At 43.3% G+C, this 19612-nt stretch overlaps 1 protein-coding gene across 1 annotated transcript in view; it reads right to left on the bottom strand.

Moving 5' to 3' along the window:
- SETBP1 (SET binding protein 1) overlaps positions 1-16590 on the bottom strand; it is a 260174-nt gene extending 243584 nt beyond the window's left edge. Inside the window, exon 1 of the mRNA XM_054398103.1 lies at positions 16099-16590. Within this exon, the coding sequence (XP_054254078.1) occupies positions 16099-16590 (492 nt within the window). The remainder of the gene's footprint in view (positions 1-16098) is intronic.
- Between the last annotated feature and the right edge of the window lie 3022 nt (positions 16591-19612).

The following is a 19612-nucleotide window of genomic DNA, read 5'->3' on the forward strand; positions in this document are numbered from 1 at the left end:
ATCTTGGCTCTCCTCTGCACAGCCAGCAGCATCCTGAGGCAGGTATCTAATTGCCCACAGAACATTTGCTCTTCTTCTCCCACCTTGGCCACACTCCTCCCTGTCTTGCATGTCGTTGAGATTAGTAGCTAACAGTTCCACTGTCAAAAGCACTTGTAGCAGAAATAATGCCCAGAGCACAATCTGTCAGTCTAAGAAGCTCCTGCTCAACTTTGATGGCGGAAGATCCTAAAACCCTGCACCCGCCTGGCCTCCCCCCGCCAGCCAGCCACTCAGCCAAGCATCCATCGTGGCTCTCTTGGGGCCATGCCTAGCCACCCGCTGTATGAGAAATTGCTGACCCTTTCATCATGTGGATGCTTTAATTGTTCACATTGGTATTTTGTTTCTCTCTACTGTAGACAGTTTGCTGTCTGTTATCCGTCCTTCATATGTAATTAATTGTGCTGTCTCCTGGCTCATTAGAAAAAAACTCCTCTTCTCCCCTTCCCCCCCACTTCCCTGGCCAAGTCACAGTGTACATTATTTAGGTTAAATCATGTTTAAGTAACTACATAAATAGTAGGTCGATTTGGCTGAGACTGTTGCTTGGCTCCTTTCTCAAGGTGCCAGACCAGGAAAGCCCCTATTGCTGGAAGCTCTTGCAGGGAAACCCTCAGCAGGCAGAACAGCTATGCCACCCCAGGAGCATGGGAAGGTCCTCTGAGCAGAAGGCTTTTCCAGTAGGTAACAAGAATGAGCTGCCAAACTTTAATAGGGCAGGCATAAAAGTCAGGGCTGCAGAACAAAAATCCTGCCAAGACAGTGTTCATTGTCTAGCAACAGATAACAGTAAAAGGAATGTGAGGTTTAGGGTGGGTTTTTTTTTTCCTTCATATGTTATTCTAGTCAGCCAAATGCACATGATAAGTCATCACTTCACACATCTCAGATCACCTGCTACCATCTGAGCAGACCTTTCTTGCTGCCACAGCATTGAAACTCACATGTTACAATGCAGGTGAAAGACTTCTGAGCTTTCATTCCATTAAGAATGAAATTACAATTTCTGAAGTGGGTTCTTATGTACTAGTTATTAAAAAAAAAAAGGAAAAAATTGGAGATGTGGGTATACAGGTTCAAGTAATCTAAAATCCATAATGAATCATCACCTTGAACTCAAACAAAACCTGCACCCGTCTCCAAAGGTCAGAGTAGTTAAAGTAAAGCCTAAAGTAAAGTAAAAAAAAGTTCTTTTGTTCACTTTCCTAGGCCAGAGCTTAATGTCATTGTAGACTATTTTCCTGTGCAAAAGCTAATGTAAAGATTTGAGAATTTAAATATCTGCTTCTAGCAGGGAATAATCACTGACAGAACGAGCATGAGAAAGCTTGTTTCCTCGAGATTTCTATTTGAGCTTAAGTGATTTAATCATCTGGATGAGCTTCAGGTGAATCACCTGAACTTTTGGATACTGACTGCAGCCAAGACCTCTCATTTTCTTTGCGTGTGCACATCCTTGATGATAGACCTGGGCTAGCCAAGCGCTCTAACTGATTGGATCACACTCAGCTTTGCTGGATTGCCTACAAAAAGGCTGTGAAGGGTTTCTGTGAAGACTTCAACATTAAAAGCACTGAAGACACTTTCAGTGATGTTATATAAAGCTAAATTAATGCTTAGGAAAACTGCTTATACCAAGAATGACATTTTTCTCTTCCCAGCACAATCTGGGCATAGATAGCAGAAGAAAAGCCTTCTAGGCCACCTGTAAGTCTCACCAGTGGTATGGGAAGACCACCATGAAGAGCCAGGGCATAGTTCAGTTTTCTAGTCTATCTGTAGCTGGCTCTCGCCACAACAAGGGCTTGAAACAGATGGAGGCCACAAGCACATGTGTAAGTCACTAAAGTTGTTTTTTTCAGACAACCTCAATCTAAGCTTGATGCCTGGGCTTAATACAGCTGCTGATCTACCACTGAAATGTGCTGAACGAGCTGAACCCACCAAAATGGCAGTCTGGCTTCCCATCCCTACCCAACTTGCCCTCTTAATGCTGCTCATACTGCTTCAGAAAACAGTCCCTTCTGCAGCTGAGACAGAAATAAAATAACCACAACTTCGTTCATCAGAAACACACACAGCTTTTAAGTGATGCTGTATTACTAATCTAACAAAAAAAAAAAAGTTCTCAAGAAGGAAAAGGGAAAGGAAGGAAGAAAGAAAAACATGCATGAGTGGGGGAAGGGAGGAAAAAGGACAACAATCTGAGACTTTCAGTGGGAATGTCCAAAAATAACACAAACAGGATCTCCCTGCCATCTGCTCCGATCCTCTCTGCACGGCTTTCAAAGCAAAAAGCCTTGCCAAAACCTGACAAACAAAGCACCAAGCATCAGTTTTAATGGAATACCAATACTGTTTCACCTCCCCCTGCCTTTTCTTTTTGCTACATATACACACACCTTCCACACCCCTCCAGTTGCCAAATAAATGACACTACACAAAATTTGCTTCAGTTACAAAGCTGAATAAACAAGGAATAATTTTGCAAGTGCTCCCATATGTCTCTGCCTCTCTGCTTACAATAGGCACTAATAAGATTTGCCATAACTAATTCATTCTTTCACACCATTACCCTATCCTCTACCTTACAAAAAAAAGAAAAAAAAAAAAAAAAAAGAACTAAAGAACTGTCTATCCCAAATGTGTTTTTCCACAACTTTTCATGCAGTTGAAATGCAAGGGTTTCAACACCAAAGCCCACCCATCATAGAACAAACACTTCCAACAATTTAGGTGAGGTTTAAAGGTGAGTTTTAGTGAACAGAAAGGAACAAAAGAATCTTTGTCACTTTTTTCTTTGAATTTCCATTCTAATTTTTTTTTAAAGAGATGTCTAAAGGGAATGATGGGGAAGGGAGACGCACAGAAGAGGTATGATACCAACACCGAAGTGCACATAAAGTAAAAAGTCTGTACTCCAAAGGCAGTGTGCTAGTATGAATAAAGCAAAAGTAAAATACATTAGCAGCAAACCCAAAAGCTCTCCTATGCTTCACTTTGGCCCAGCTAAGCAGAGCAAACACAAAACAAACACCCAGAAGCAATATCCAGGAGTCAATGCAGCCTTTTTTGTTGGGTTGGGTTTTTTGGGGGTCTTTTTGTTGGTTTGGGTTTTTTATTTGGTCTTTTTGTTTTGTGGTTTGTTGGTTTTTTGTTGTTTTGTTTATTTTTTTTGGGGGGGTGTTGTATTATTTGTTTCGGGTTTGACTTTTTATTGTTGTTTTTGTGAGTTTTGTTGTTGTTGGGGTTTGTTTGGTTTTGCTTTGTTTTAATGATTCACATGTCTCCTGACAAATGTAAGAAACAAACCCAAAATGCTTAAATCCACACTTCTTTGCTGCACTTTGTTCCCTTTGCTATTGAGATATTTTCATGTGGCAGGAGCACACCTTTAACCAGAGCTGATCAAGGCTGTATTTTCTGTTCTTTATTCTTGAAAACATCTGATGCCTAAATTACTTAAACAAACAAAAGAGTTTTCCCTCCCTCTCTCCTCCACTGCCAACCTTCTCTAGTGCTGGATCTGCCCCTCCTCCTCCAGAACACAAATGGCCTCACACCAGACAGGACAGAGGGAGGACTCCAAATTACACCTCATTATTAACAAGGGGCCATGAAGGGGAAGGGAGTGGAACAGACAGCAGCTGCTGGCTCCTTCCTGCCACATAAGATGGGGAGCAGTGATCACAGGTGATCTCCTGGGAAGGAGAACAACAGGGATGTTTGGGCTACCTGCAAGCACACTCCATGCCACGAGATGACATGGTGGACAAGCATTACTGGTCTGCTCCCACTGCCATGTGCGGGAAAGGGTGTCAGAAAAGACCTACATGGACTCCAGCTGTTTATTGAAGCTTGTGAGAGGCAAGAGATGTGATGACACATCAAGCAGTGGGTGTGGGTATAGGGATTCTTTCTGCAGTTGGAGCAGCAGAACATAGGTTGCTTTCTTAAGTGGCAGTGAGTGAGACACCTCCACCTGCCTCAGTACTCTATCTGCAAACCAGGGAGAACTTTTGGAAAGTGCTGAAAACTTGCATTCTTTTATAGTATTCAGACATGTTACAGGACACTGCCTTCAATTTTCTCTCTGTACCATCCATCATCTAACTCCTTTCTCCCTATCTCTCTGGTGATTCATTTTCTTGTTCCACTAGGAAAGATAGGAGAATATTTTCTCAGAAAAAGACACAGCCAAAGTCAAAACTCTTTCCTTCCCTCCCTTTCACCATCAGGCCACCCTTTGTATTCATTAGGGCATCACACCTGATGATAATCTTCCTGAGTCCCTCAGGCCTCAAATTTACCCATCAGACCCTCTCCAATTCTATCTGTTTGACTGTGTCCATCTGGCAGAGCCCAAATCCTTCTTTCTGCTTACCTCACTGTTTAAATTCCTCTCCCACTGGGCTGCCAGCTTTTCCTCAGGAACAAAGCACAGCTCCCATAAGCAAACAATTCTACCCATCTGTGTCCAACAGACATGACAAAAAAGGCTACCCTTATTCTCAAAGTCCACCATGAATTTTTCCCAGACATCACAAGACATTTGACATCTTTTCCAACTCCTTCCCCAGTCTCAAAAACTAGACTTTCTCTCTTTGTCCAGTCTTTGGAGTTTATTTTTTTACAGACCTTAACCCCACCTGTGCTCCTTGTTGAGTCTGTCTGGGGTCAACCTCTCTCAGTGTTTTCACACAACTGACAAGACTGAGAGCAGGCAGCAAAGATGCAGGCAAGCAAAGACGACTATAAGGAGAGCATAAAGCATTTCAACTTTTTCTAACCAGGGATTAACACATGGATTTTAAACAAGGGGACTCCCTTCCCAGCTGACAGCAGCAGCTGCAGCTTCTGACTGGCTCAAAGAGTGGCAGGGAATCGAATCAAAGAGAAAAGAAGAAAGAGGACAACCCTTCCTTGGGGAGTAGGAAACACAATACAAGCTATTCTAAAACCCCTACAAATACTGGCTTGGTTTTAGGTCAGGCTCTCCTTCCGCCTTCTGTCCTGTGTCCCACTCCATGCCCTCCCCTTGCAACAAAGGGAAATTAGTATTTTTCAAAATTCTGAAAGCCAACCCAGCAGATGGTTCTTTCCATTCCAGGGAGGGAACAAAAAGAAAAACCTGCCAGAATACACATCACCAAGATGTGACAAAGATGGGCATGGTGGCTGGCCTCTGACCTAGGGATTTCACATAGGCCTATTAAACCATGAGGCCAAGATGGACTGAGCTAACTTATATCTCCAGCATGCAGCTGGTGTACCCCGCAGGCTTTTGCTATATTTTATTAGCTTAAGTAAGGCTAGACAGACTGAAGAAAGACAGATTTTCTCTACATTTCCATCCCACTTTTTCAGCATCTTAAGACAATCCTCATCACCTATATCTTAACAGGTAGAAGTTAAGTTTAGCGGCCAAATTGACAATTTAATAGTGAAAGGCTAACTTACTAATTAGCAAATCTCCTACTTCATCAAAGTTTTACGTACACATCAGTAACGTGAACTCCTACAGATACAGAACGTCAAGGGTAAATCACTCGCCAGTCCTTCTATCATGCTCAAATCCTCCAGGTTAAGGATCTGGCTGTCCATCATGAGCTGCTCACCCTTTTATTTAAGGCTTCTTCCTGATGAATGACATCAACAACCAAATTCCCACTCTTTTTGAGGGTGCCCCAAGCACCCAAGTTGCTTCCAAGGGTTAAGCACGACTTGGTTACATGCCATGTCTGCCAACCAAAGCACATGCTGCCCTCCCACAGAGCTGTCCTGTGCTTCACAAATTCCCATGAAGCATGTTGGCAGTTGCTGTCCTCAAGTGACTAATAACAGCTCCTGCCCACACCCAGAGTCAATGATCTAAGGACAGATCAATCCCTCCCCATCATGCTCTTCCCAGCTCTTGCAATTGCTATGCTGTAGTCACAGAAGAAAATAGGCTTTCCCTCCCACCTCCCCTTCAAATCAGGAACATAATTACAAGCAATGCGATGAAATTAAAACAAGAGAATGGAAAAGCTGGAGGGAGTTTGTCCCAGTGATTGCATAAATTACTGAAGAAAAGTATCTCATGGAAAGTGAGAGGCTAACTTTGGGTGGAGCGCTCAGCTGAGTGCTTCTATGTAACATCAGAAAATAGGGAAGAGAAAGTAATCATCCCCATCTAACCTTTAGATAACAATGTAAAATGTGACACCAATGTAGTTCCATCAATTCCCAGTGGAAGACACAAGAAAGCAAATGCCTTTAAGCTCCCTACTATATAGAGACCAGGCAGAATCCTGATGTGAGGATAGCCCCTGCAGCTGAACAGACTTTGATGGGAAGCAGAAATGAGTGCTGATCAAGCCTTGTGATAGTGCTGCTGCTCCACAGAGGAAAATATCTGCCTCAAGTCTATTTTTCTTAATCTATGGGGAGTTTTCATTAAAACGCCGACCTGGGAATACAGCAGGTAAAATTCAAATGAAACTATCCAGGCTAGCACAATATCTTAGCATATACTGGGATGCAGGAGAGACTACTGGAAAAAAAAGTCCATTTAGAAATTACAGTGTATGTTCTACCTCAAAGGTAGGAGGAAACTATTTCCTAAGTATCCTCCTAGGAAATGCCAAGCATGTTATAGAAGTTTCTTTTCACAAAAGCATCAGGTATAGAAGCAGCAATATAGCCCCACAGTGAAGCAAGGATGTGAATAGTGGTGACGCATTCGGGCGTCCACTGTTCAGCCCTCTCCTTGTCAGACACAGTCAACATCTAAGGAGAGGAGGCCGTGCACTCGTTTGCTTGTGCCACTGCATTCCTCCATGGAGCATTGGGCAAGGAAAAATTATCCACAAATCCCCTCAGGGCTGATACTCATCTTTCAGCTTTATGAATGGAAAGTGGCTCAGGAGAAGTTATAGCACTGCAAAGTGCTGAAATTCCTCAATGAACCACTCATATTTATAGTGGTAGAGTTGTTGTAATATAGATGTCAATAAAAGATACAATCTCTCTCTACAAACTGCCACCCAGGTGAGACAGAGAGCTATGAGAAACTGATGAGAAGATGAGTCCTCCAGTAAATATTCCTCATTTGACTCTTACCACAATTTATGGTGTACAAACCAGCAGGGGTTGTTAAGGGTATCCAGATGAACTGATTGCACACTGTCCCCAAAATGACAATTCCTTCATTTCTGTTTCAAGCTCTAATTCTCTGAGACAAGGTTTGTTTTTAAGCTAGCAGAGAGAGTTAAAAATTCTGAAATAAATTCATCAGTTTCAATGCAAGCAGAAGAGGACTGGCTTCCAGGAGAGCTGTGCATCCAGAGCTTGAAGATCAGGCCACTATCAGGGAGGTTCAGCTGTAACACTATTAAGCAATCACAACTCAGTGAAAAAGGCCTGAGTGTTACCCTGGCCTGTGACAGGTTCCTTAAGTAAGTCACTTAATCTCATTATTCTATTTCACATACTGTTCTAAGAGACAAGATGGTTTCACTTCTCCTCCTTTTATTTCTATAGCGCTTACGATCTACTTGCAAGAGGGCAGTCTCCTGCCTTTTTCATACGGGACCTGCCAATGTTAGACACTGATGTACGATAGGAACCTGAGGCACCATCTCAAAATAAACCTGGTAGAAACACCATTCTGCAAACACAGTTGCAGTTGACTATCTATCATGAATGTTCATGTTCTCACCTTCAATAGTACCTTCTCCTGTGGCCACAGTCCAAGCCACATCTCAAATACACAACCTCATTTCTTAGCTCTTCCACTGACTCTTTCACTGCTAGCCCACAGCTCCAGGAGAAAACAATAATAAAAAAAAAATAGAAAAATCAGTAAGGTGGTTTTCTTCATCCTGTCCTGGAGAAGTAGAGGGTTTTTTCCAGGCTGACCATCTTATTTGGAAGCAGTGTCCTACTATCACTGCCTTCCCCATGGCTTGAGAATCCCTCTGTTGACAGCAACCACCTGCAGCTCAGAGTACAGACATAAAGATGTAAGAAACGTACTGAAATGAAGGACCCAACAGACACTGGTAAAATTCACTTTACAGGCCATGGCAAGAAATGAAAAATGATGCTCTTATAAAACACAGCTAACTGGATTTGTTCTCGAGGGTCACATATCATATAAACAAAGCAATACATGTTTACTCTAGGTATTTTTAGATTAGCTTCCTAAGGAAACAAGACTAAAGTGATAACACTGTCTGCATGGAAATGGACACACAAACACCTTGTCTGTCTGCAAGATCCTTTCCTCAATGTTTTTGGAATAATCTTGACCAGTTTTGAGTGAATTTAATGTAACAAATATTTGAGATCTGGTATTCAAACAAGTTTTGTTTGAATAGTTTGCTAGCCTGAAGAAAGAGACCACTGAGGGGTTCCCAAAGAGGGCTTTGTCAGCAAGTTCGTTCATCATTAGACAGCAGTCAAACCACGTAAGAGCAAAGTGGTCAGAAACCAACTTTCACAAATTATAGTACTCCTAGAAAAAAAAAAGAAAGAAAAGAAAAAGAGAAGCTGAAGGCACCAGGTGAATCTCCTCTTTCCATTCAACTGAACTCAAGACAAATTCATGACACAATCCCACTGACTAAGCTGAGAAATTTGGATAATGAGAAGCCTGTCTGACAATGAAGGATGTGAAGAATTAAACCTGATTAGAGGTGGCTAGCTAGGTGTGTGTGTGAAAAAGGGATTAAAGGTTAAAAAGCTGGAGGTAAATAAGAAGGTATCTGTGGGCAAGCGTGCTTGGAAGGAGGAAAGAGGGAATGCTGCATACAGAAGTTGATGTTAGAGGAATGTTAGCATGTGCATTAAGGACTGACACACCTTGCATCCCAAAACCTCTGCAAATGAAGACACAACCAGTTTGCAGGTATGGGTGCACGTGCCAGCGTGTTGCTCTTAGCCTGGAGGCCACAGAACTGTTGAAACATAAGCAGCATGTACTGACTTGGCCAAGCCTTTATGAGGCTGCCAGGAGCAGCACTCATCCTCTCCAGTGGTTCAGTGGTGGAGACTGCAGGACTTCCTGTACCCTGCACTGGTCCCAGCTACTTCCACAGTTACTTCCCTACAGTGCCTCCGCAAACCCAAAACCCGTGATTTGAAAAGAGATAGATGCACAAGCAGACAAGGAAATGTCACAGAGGGTCATCAAAACTTGGCCATGGGAGTGACTGCTGCAAAACAAAACCTGTCCTCCACACAGCCAGCTTCTTCAAGATGTGGTCATATGGCAGCTAATCAAATACAGTGAGTCTTCGTCATTTGGCACTCTGCATTAAGCAGTAAAAGCCGTTATTCCCAGCCCATCCCTTCACTAAAAAGTCACAATTCTTCGGGAGCAGAGAGACAGTGAGGGCTAGGCATCAGATGGCTGAGGCAGAGCACTGAGGTGGAAAAGAAACTGCCCTGTTCTTGTCACAAGATTCCCACAACACAAGACAAACATTGCTCCAGCAGGCTTTGGAGAAGAAGGAAGGGGAAAAGCCAGAATCCAGCCCTTCCTGCTCTTCACTGGGAGAACTGAACCACCTTCAGGAGGCATCATTCTTCTCCAGGTGACTATGTGGGGACCCTAGAGGACTAAGGTCTCAGTCCAGGCACCTCAGGTGCCTGGAAAGACCAACATGAACCTGTGTTCTCAGCAAAACCAGTTTCTTAAGCTCTGAAGTTTTTACAAATCAATTAATTCCTACTCCCTTTTGAGGGGCAGGCTGATGTAGTTGTGGTGGGAGTACACCAAACTGCATCTGTTTCATCTGTGTCTTCATCCCTGTCTTGTCTTGTATCAGGCATAGTGTGGCCAGCAGGACTAGGGATGTAACTCTGCCCCTGTACACGGCAGTGGTGAGGCCTCACCTCGAATGCCATGTGTAGTTCTAGGCCCATCACTTCAAGAAAGGTACTGAGATGCTGGAGTGGGTCCAGAGGAGAGTGATGAGACTGGTGAAAGGACTGTAAGGAAAGTCCTATGAGAAAAGGCTGAGGGACCTGGGGTTGTTTAGCCCGGAGGAGACGCAGGGGAGACCTCATCACACTCCACAAACTGCCTGAAGGAAAGTTGTAGTAAGGTGTGGGTCAGGCTCTTCTCCTACGCAGCTTGTGACAACATGAGAGGGCATACCCTGAAACCATGCTAGGGGAGGTTTAGGTTGAAAGTTAGGAAGCACTTCCTCATGGAAAGAGTAATTAGACACTGGAATGGACTGCCTAGGGAGGTGGTGGTCACCATCCCTGGAGGTGTTTAAGGAAAGACTGGATGTGGCACTTATTGATATGGTCTTGTCAATGTGGTGGTGTTAGGTCTTAGTCTGGACTTGATGATCTCAGAGGTCTGTTCCAGCCTCAATAATTCTGTCATTTGCCAATGTGGTAGAAAGAAAAGGTAAACAAAAAGAAACCAAGGATGAATATCAAAGAATTGAATTTGTACACCTTTGCACCTGTATATTTGTATAGAAGGACTGTAAAAACGCCAGAAGTCTTGTGCCTGTTAGCGTAGCTCTGAATTTTTTTCTCTGCATCTCAAAAGCCAGATTCACTTTAAAAGCAACCAGACTTCCCTACTGTGCTGGTACTTGTGGGGCTCTACCACTATTCCATAACCCGGGCAGGGAGTGAAGTCTACACTGCTGGCATGAGCTTCAGGTACCTGCCACCATCATCATTTAGAGTAGCCTCAAGACTTTGCTATTAGTGGGGACCAAAGTAACACAGAAACAAGTCCAGGCTGAAGGAGCTACAGGGACTCCATCCTTTTTGTGGAGAAAAACCAACAAACAAAAAGAAAAAGGAGAAAAAGAGAGAGAGAAGCTGCAAGTTGAAGCTTGCCACTTCAAGCAGGTACTACCACAAACACGCATATGCCTGCTAAGAAACACACAGCACAAGGAGCAAAGGGAACAAGGACTTCACATCAATTCCCATGTTTGGGATTGCAACAGGAAGAGCTGACTCAGAGGACATCTTACAAAGGGATACCCTTAGCAAAGACAAATAAGCATGCACTATGTACAATTGGATGATCGGTCACACAAATCACCAGGGAGAGAAATCCAACATTGGGGTAATTCGACAAGCGCTGTGGATGCACATGAGAACCTGGAGGGAAAGTGCAATGTACAGTTAGCAATGCAAAGAAGCAAGAAGGATATGGGTGGGGAAGGCATTCATGATTTTCTGGAAAAAGGAGGGGTGCCAAGGAGACAGCATGCAAACAAGAGTCCCCAAGGAAAGGTAAACCACAGGAGAAAGTTGTGTGAAGACAAATTGAATTTCAACTGCTAGAACCAATTCCTGCAGAGAAATGGCAAATACCTACAAGAACTCCAAGAAGAAGAAGGAAGAAGAAGGAAGAAGAAGGAAGAAGAAGGAAGAAGAAGGAAGAAGAAGGAAGAAGAAGGAAGAAGAAGGAAGAAGAAGGAAGAAGAAGGAAGAAGAAGGAAGAAGAAGGAAGAAGAAGGAAGAAGAAGGAAGAAGAAGGAAGAAGAAGGAAGAAGAAGGAAGAAGAAGGAAGAAGAAGGAAGAAGAAGGAAGAAGAAGGAAGAAGAAGGAAGAAGAAGGAAGAAGAAGGAAGAAGAAGGAAGAAGAAGGAAGAAGAAGGAAGAAGAAGGAAGAAGAAGGAAGAAGAAGGAAGAAGAAGGAAGAAGAAGGAAGAAGGAAGAAGAAGGAAGAAGAAGAAGGAGAAACCCAAACACCACAGTTGCAAGAAAATCCAAGAACTGAGTTTCCTCTGACTGCAGTCACCGAAGTTGTACTTCCAATTGACTTGCCATCACTTATCTCAGCAACAAAATGCATTCAACCAACCCAAGCTCCCAAAAAATCCCAATGCAATAATAGTTATTAAAAAAAATGTGTTTCTATCCCCTGAAGCAGGACATTATGCATATGGTGGAAGCTCCAAAGAAACTCTGTCAGACTATCCTTAAAGATAGAAGGGGGTGAAAAATGAAGTGTTTGTTGATTCAAGAAAACAGAGCACCAAATCAAGGGAGAAGGGAAAAAAGTAAGAAAGAAAACAAAAACAGAGAAATACGGCTCATCTGGGGCTTGTTAAATGCTACATGACAGCCAGGGAATGTTGATGGATTGCTTTATTGCACTTGATGCCATGCTTTCAATGCCCTTCCAGACTAAGAGCATATTTTCCTATCCAAAGAAAAAAGCACCTTCAGTGATGCTACGGATAGCAGACTCGAACAGCCAGTTCGAGTAGACGAGTAGCTGCAGGGCTTGACAACATGCCAGTAGGGCATCCTTTGGGCTCCTGCCCTTTTTTCTTTCCTTGCTGTGCAATCAGACTAAATGAAATTGAGCCCTTTGTGGGTTTAGAAGTGGCAAGGGTTCAGCTTGTTCAGTCACCAGGCACCAAAGGGCTAAATAGCATAAAAGCAAATGCTTAAAGTCCTCTTGTGAACTTTCCAGTTGCTGCACAAGCAGCCACATGGACATCCAAGCTATGATTCACCTTTTGAGCAGCCTCAGGAAAGAGGTTAGGAAATTAGCTTCACTCCTATTTTCACAGAGAAGTGGACATGGAACTTGGCATGGTTATGACTTAGAAGAAACCCTGAAAGTTGTTAGATTGCTGCCAAACATTCAAGCTGGCAGACCAGAGGTTCCCAAAGATGATGCTCTTACCCCCCGCCTCCCTCCCTGCTCCAGGGCATCAGCAACGGCACCCAGCAAGATCGTCTCCTGAATTCTCTCCCCTTCATGATCACATAACACACCCACAGTGATTGCTCACATAGAAAAGCAACATGAGGAAAGTATTTAACGTATGTTTATGTCTTTTAATATAGTGTAGCAGCTGGAATCAAAGGAAAAAAAACTCAGGCCTTGGCATATGAGCAGCATGGCTCTCCACAGAGCCCCTTTCTAATCACTGCTGCTCCCTAGACCACAGCTTTAGAAATCAGGCACTAGCCCTTATTGCCTAATTAGCAGAGCAGTGGAAAGCTCAGGAACAGACATATCTTCTTCCTCCCTAAGTGGCCACTGAATAAATGCTGTATCCCCAGTTCATAGCCCCTTTTTACATTGCTGGCATTACCATTCCTTTGTGTACCCACATGCTGTTACTTAAATTGCTTCCATGTTTTCATTACTTGCCCTCTGCGCTGTGTGTATTGAAACTCCTGCAAGAATGCTGAAGTGGTATTTCAAAGCACTGGGGACTACCGGAGATGTGGCTGAAATTATTATGCAACAAATTTAAGTGATTTTTCAATTCCTGATAGAGTTTGCTCCTCCTCAGGAACAAAGATAAACGTAGGTGCTACTCCATGAGGTGCATGAAAACCACTCCTACCCACCAGAGACAAGCATGGCATCTGCAGCTCAGGTTATGCTGTTTTCCATCCACATAGGTCTGTGTGGAGCTTGTATATATGCCCTGCATCCACAGCTGAGGTGGTAAAACCAAATAACAATGATCTTCCTATGCACACGGGAAATGCATACATCAGGCCAAACTCTCCTGGCAAAAATCCGCAGACGACAGTGTGGTGATGCCAGATGAAGATCTCCTCCAGTGGTTTAAAAGTATTGCTCCCTGCTGCTGCTGCCAGTAGCTGCTTTTCTGGAGTTTGTGCTGATTGAAACAGCAAGCAATCAAACAGCCTAACTTCGAAACATCAAAACCAACAGAATCATTTAAATGTGACAAACAGTTCTTTTTTTAAACCACTACCGCAGCTCTCTATGGTTTTGCGAAGACGCGCAGAAAATACCTGCCTGCTCCTCTCTCCCAGGGAAACCCACAGGCTTGCTGTTTCCCTCCACATATCTTCCAAACAGAAACAACCCCAAACAAACAAAAGAACCCCAAAGAAACACACAAACAACTCTTTAACTGCCATGAGACACATACATAGGCCATGAAAGCAATTGCACTGCCAGCCCTGGAATTATTCTCCCACTGATTTCCAACTTTCCTCTCCTGTAGTGCTTTTCATCACTCCTTGATACAAACACTCACATCTACAGCCTGACCATGCAGCCCATAAACCGAGAGACAGTCACATGCAAAACTCTTCTGGCTGCAGTGACGCAGTTTTTCATCCTGGAGATGAAGACTGCAGTTCTCCAGGCATCAAACCTCTTGAGATCACAGCACCGGGGTCTACCAGATTCCTGCTGGTGACTTCACTGCCCTAGCCCTGGCTCAGCAGCTGCTGCATGGCAGCCGTTGGGTGTTATGCTAATAGATGCACCAGAGCGGCAGCCCTCTCCCCATCTGCTCAGAGCATCCACCTGCTGGGTTTTTAGGTTTTTTGTTCTGTTTTAATGGCCAGATTAGGGCAGTGTTGTCCCAAAGTGCTTCCAGCCTGAACACAGCATCATTCAGCTCAGACCTCGCAGCACAAGTACAAACTGGATACATCCATGTTTGGTCCATGACCTCATTCTTTCAAATTCCTTATCTTTCTGCAATCGAAGTCTCACCTTGAGTGTAACCATAGCACAAGGCTGTTTTTTTGTTTCCTTATAGTTAGTTCCTTTATTTTTTAAAGATTTTTAGATGGTCACATAAAGGAATGAACATGCCTTCTATACCCATCTGACTGGGTGGTAAATAGAAAGGAAAGCTCTGATTTTGAAGCAGTCATATTCTCTGTGATCCATGAAAAGTAGATAGTGGTTTACAAATATTTTTTTATCCATGTATGTCCATGAACGTATTGCTTCCCTAGCCCTAGAAAAAGAAGTTCCCTTGATTTTGGAAGGTTTTTCCCAAGTTCAGCTTCTAAGAGAAATACTCTGAGAGTGAGCAATGCTAATCTTCCTGGGCTCTGCCTGGAGTCAAGAGGAAATGTTTATGTTTCAAGAAGTGATTTAGAGTTATCAGAAATTTTGAGTTAAGTCAGTCTGCCGAAGAAACTGCCTTTAGGAAGAGCTATTAGCAGTTAACCTCCTAGAGACTTCATTTATCAAGGATAAAAGGTATGCAAGAAGTGGGGACCTTCTACACATCAAGGGATCCAAGATGCATGGAAGAAAAAGCCAGGTCATGCCCTGAGCTCTAGTCAGTGGACACCTACATCCCAGATGATATTGTCTAGGTTTTGGAAAAACTCAGGAGTCTTTCATCAAATCTGTGTTCCTGTCTGAATTCATCATGATATCCATGTGTTACTACAGAGACAGAGGTGAAGTATTTGTACTGGGATAAAAGTCTCAACTAGACCAAAACCACTTTGTCTAATGCCCAGGACAGAAAATACCACTACACCCTAAACAACATGAGTGTCCCTTTGCCCACCACACTTGATCTAAATTTGTTTCGCAGAAAAGCATAGGGGACATTACTGAAAAATCGACCCAACAGCAAAACAAAAGGGTGCTCCTCAAAAATATCTCATACAAAGAATTTTCATTCTTTTCCCCTCCCTCTTTCTCTCCATGACTAAATGAAAAAAAAAAAAAAACCCACAAGTTTTTGGTTTTGAAATCAATTTTTATCCAAACCCAAAGTACCAAAAACTTTTCTCCAGATCTAAATTTCAAGAAGATTGTATGCATCTGGAAGAAAATGAGACTTATAATGGAAGCTTTTTCTGAAGCATAACTATCACAATTTCATAATCAAGAATAATGCAGCTCTTTGTCTGGTATACAGGAATAGATTCAATTGTTTGTCATACACATACCTGCATTTTAAAAACGTAGTCAAAAGCTTTAACTGCCAAATGACACAAAGCAGTTTAAAAGTGGGCTCCTTCATTTATCACTCATGTAATGATTAATCTTAAAACTCAATTACATACAAAACCAGAAAAGGCCCAGCTGAACTTTCGATCTCATCAAAACTGGTTTATCTGAAGGATAGTTCAAGATCATCCCTGCAGTATACATGGCAGTGAAGGATGATACCTACTCTGTATTACCTCCTCTGTGACCAAGCATGGCTTCTCAAACCTTTCAAAGGCTATGCCTTGGACACAAACAATTTGAGAAGGTTTAATCCTACCCCACCCCCCTCCAGTTTCAGGAGAAAGGGAAAATAAGATAAAGAGTAGGACTTACCTTCTTTCTTGAGTGCGATCTGTCCTCCTCTTTTGCTGTTTTGCCATTTTTCCCAGCTCTGGAAAGCTTCTGTTCCCCAGACTGCTTGATAGTGATTTTGATCTCAGGAGGGCAAATATAGTTCTCCAAGTTCTTTGGGGGCTTCTTGGCTCTCTTGGTGGTCTGGATCTTTAGTTTTAAACTCCCCTCTGTGAAGTTAGCCTCCTTGATGGAAAATTCCTGCTCCTCCAGGCCATCTCCTGCCACCCATTTCTCACTGTCTGCATTGGAAGTGGAATCCACATCTCTCCCAGAACCCAGCTCATCCTCTTCCTCAGGCTCCATCCTCTCGCCACTCACCGGTATCCCCTTGCCGGAGCCTGTTGCAGGCAGCATTGTCTCCCCTACACAGCCAGAAGCAGGTGAAGGCTTTGCAGAGGCGACAACAGCTGGCAGAAAGTCTGCCTCACCTCCCCTCTGCCGAGAGCTGCCCAAAGTCTCCCTGGGCTCCATAGCAATACTGCAACACCCTGGAGTTTAATCAGAGAGAAGGGGAGCTTGCGAAGAAACAAGGAGAGCAAGGGCAAGTATGATCTCAGGGAATGAATGGTAACTGTCCACTGAATTCAATATCTTGATTGCCCAGAGGCTTCAAGGAGCTCGACAGAGACCAAATTTGCCACTGTTAAAAGAAAGGAGAAGAAAAACAAAGGAAGTTAGCATGTGCATATATATCAAACACGAATGTAGAGATGACTGAAACATGGCATGACTGGGCTTCCCCCATAGCTTCTCAAGGGCATTCCTTGAAGTCAAATGTGAATGAAGGGTGGCCAGCATTTCTGAGAGCTGTATCTGGTATTGTAAAATAAAGAACAATAGTATGGGTAAATTGATGAAAATGGATATATACATATAATTAACTTTTAAAAGGAGTATAAATGCAAACACCTTTTACTCTAGACTTGGGAAATGAATGAGGAGGCAACCAAGTCTCCACAGTCATGAACCTACTCATAACTTTAAAGTGCTTACTGTTAGGGTTTTTTAGATGGGGAAAAAAGGATCACATGCCTGACTCAGGTTAAACAATAACCTGGTGATCAGAGCACAGGAAATATGATGTTGCCTTACGAATTGAGCAGAGGAGTTTCAGACTCCTTATTTCTCACTTTCCCAGGCAAGAGAGAGATACCCTCAGCTGCCAGCTATTCTGGGTGGGGGACTGCTTTCGATGAATTATTCATTACACACTGGGCCAGGCACACACTGTTCGCACCACAAGATGTTCCCTGAGATGCTGAAAGCACAGGAAGATCCACCTAGGACTCTTGCAGGGCATATCAGGGAACCCAAGTATGGAAGGAGATGGAAGAAAAATAAATCCAGTGTTTTCCAGAGCTCCTCATACCCTTGGGTACCACTACTCTGTGGCAAAGGCTTTGTCTGTCTAGAGCAAAGACCCAATTCTCACCCTTTCAAATGAAGGCATTTTTAAAAATGCTTCAGTTTGAACCCATGGAAGAAATTGTATTCAGTACCTTGCAAAGTCTCCACCAAATTTAATGCGAGAAATTAAGTGTTCAACTGAGGCAGATGTATCATCATATGATATAGAAAGGCTAAGTGAAATACCAAACACACAAACAACAACAATAAATTTGTAAGGTGTTTTTAAAAATGTTGAGGAGCTTTCATACACACTCCCTAAAATTCCCCATACAGCTACCTGCCACCACCCATCACAGCAAGCTGGTTTAGGCTACAAAACTGGACGAAAATTACCTCAGAAAGAAACAAAGATACTTTCTGCTCCTTTAACAAAAACAGCTCCCTGGTGGGTCAGAAGAGTACCACTGGAGAAGGAACAAGAAGGTGCTGCCAGGAGAGGGTGCAGGGGGTCCAGACCCAGCTCTCTAGTGGATTAGCTCTGATACATTGACAAAGCCAACCCCCTCTACCAACTGCAAGTGAAATCTGTGCACAGACAGGAACTTCCTAGATCGTTCTCAGCAATAAACTGTAAAGCAGAAACAGAAATGATCACCAAATGATGACTGCACTATCAGTGTAGACTACTCTACTCCAAAGCACAGATTGCCAAGAATAAACACATGTCCTTGTACCACTTTCTGCTTTTCAAGAATACCTTATACAAGCTTAAACTTTAAAGAGAAATAGTAGCAAGCACTTTTTAGTAGTTAAATATCAACATTTCCACTGGATTATGGTCAAGGGTCTGGCCCTGGAGTATAAGGCTACTAATTGAAAGTCCTAAGCATCCTATAGCTCCATAAAATCATTGGGTGACCTCCCCCAGAGGGTCTCAGCAGACACAAATTATCTTAGATAGAGTTCCCAGAAACAGCAAAATCAACAGTCCAAACAGAAAATAAATAAATATTTTTATAAAGGAATTACGATAGAGCTTGAACTGCAATGCGGCCTCAAAGGTGGTTTCTGTAGTCCATAGTAGGTAGTACACCATAAAAATGCTTATGCTTTAGATAGATGTTCTGGCAATAGAGAGTAGGGTCATTTCCTAGAGCTGCTGTCCGCTGGTTTCAATTGATTTTGAAGAACTAACAGACCCAAAGTCTCTGGCACACCTGCTCTGACTCACCCTATGGTCAGCAAGTCTCTCCATTTCACCACCTATGAAACAAGGCTTACTTCATTCAAACCCATTGCAGGGTGGGTTTGCTCATGTCCTTACATAGTTTTGAACCCGTGTTTACCTTGTGGTACTCACTAATTACTAACGCAATTAGCACATTAAAGCCACCCAGTTGCAAGGAGCTGCTCCACCTAATTGACCAACCTTGCACCTCCCCTCTCCTCAGGGTTACCTTCCTCTTCCAACTGGTCCAATGGGGGGAAAAAAAAAAAAAAGGTCGCCCTATTTATCTGCCATTTCACACTGTTAATCTCCTTGAAGAGGGACACAATGTACACACACTCCTGGGCTGCAACACAAACACAAGGTGGTAAAAGCTCAGAGGTGCAGCATTCCAGGGAGTTACTGCTCTGGTATGCATGCATGTACAATGGGCACTCTGTGCTGGCCTCCACCCACAGGGTTTTAACCTTTCAATGCTGGGAAAAAAGAGAAGGCTTCTGGAAGAAGGCATCTAGCTCAGCAAGCAGGGCAGGATGACTCTGCAGCCACCAAGGGTGAAGAGAAGGGACCACAGCCACTGGTATAATGGACCAACCTGCTTCGGAACCGAAGTTGAACGGGAGCTGAAATACTGAAATGTAATTCAGGGGTTTGAGTGATTGGGTAATCACAAAATTGTCAGGGTTGGAAGAGACATCAAATATCATTCAGTTCCACCCCCCCTGCCATGGGCAGGAACACCTCACACTAGATCAGGTAATGTTTTATGGAAGGTGAATAAAACACCAGGTTTCTGCTCCACAGTCTGGCTGTGCATCTTGGACACAAGCCTCTGGGTCATGATACCCAAAATTTCATCCCTACTGGGACATATGCCTCCAGGTCAACAGAAACAAGCAACAGATGACTGAAGTC

Source organism: Indicator indicator, chromosome Z (assembly GCF_027791375.1).
Source record: "Indicator indicator isolate 239-I01 chromosome Z, UM_Iind_1.1, whole genome shotgun sequence".
Taxonomy (NCBI): Eukaryota; Metazoa; Chordata; class Aves; order Piciformes; family Indicatoridae; genus Indicator; species Indicator indicator.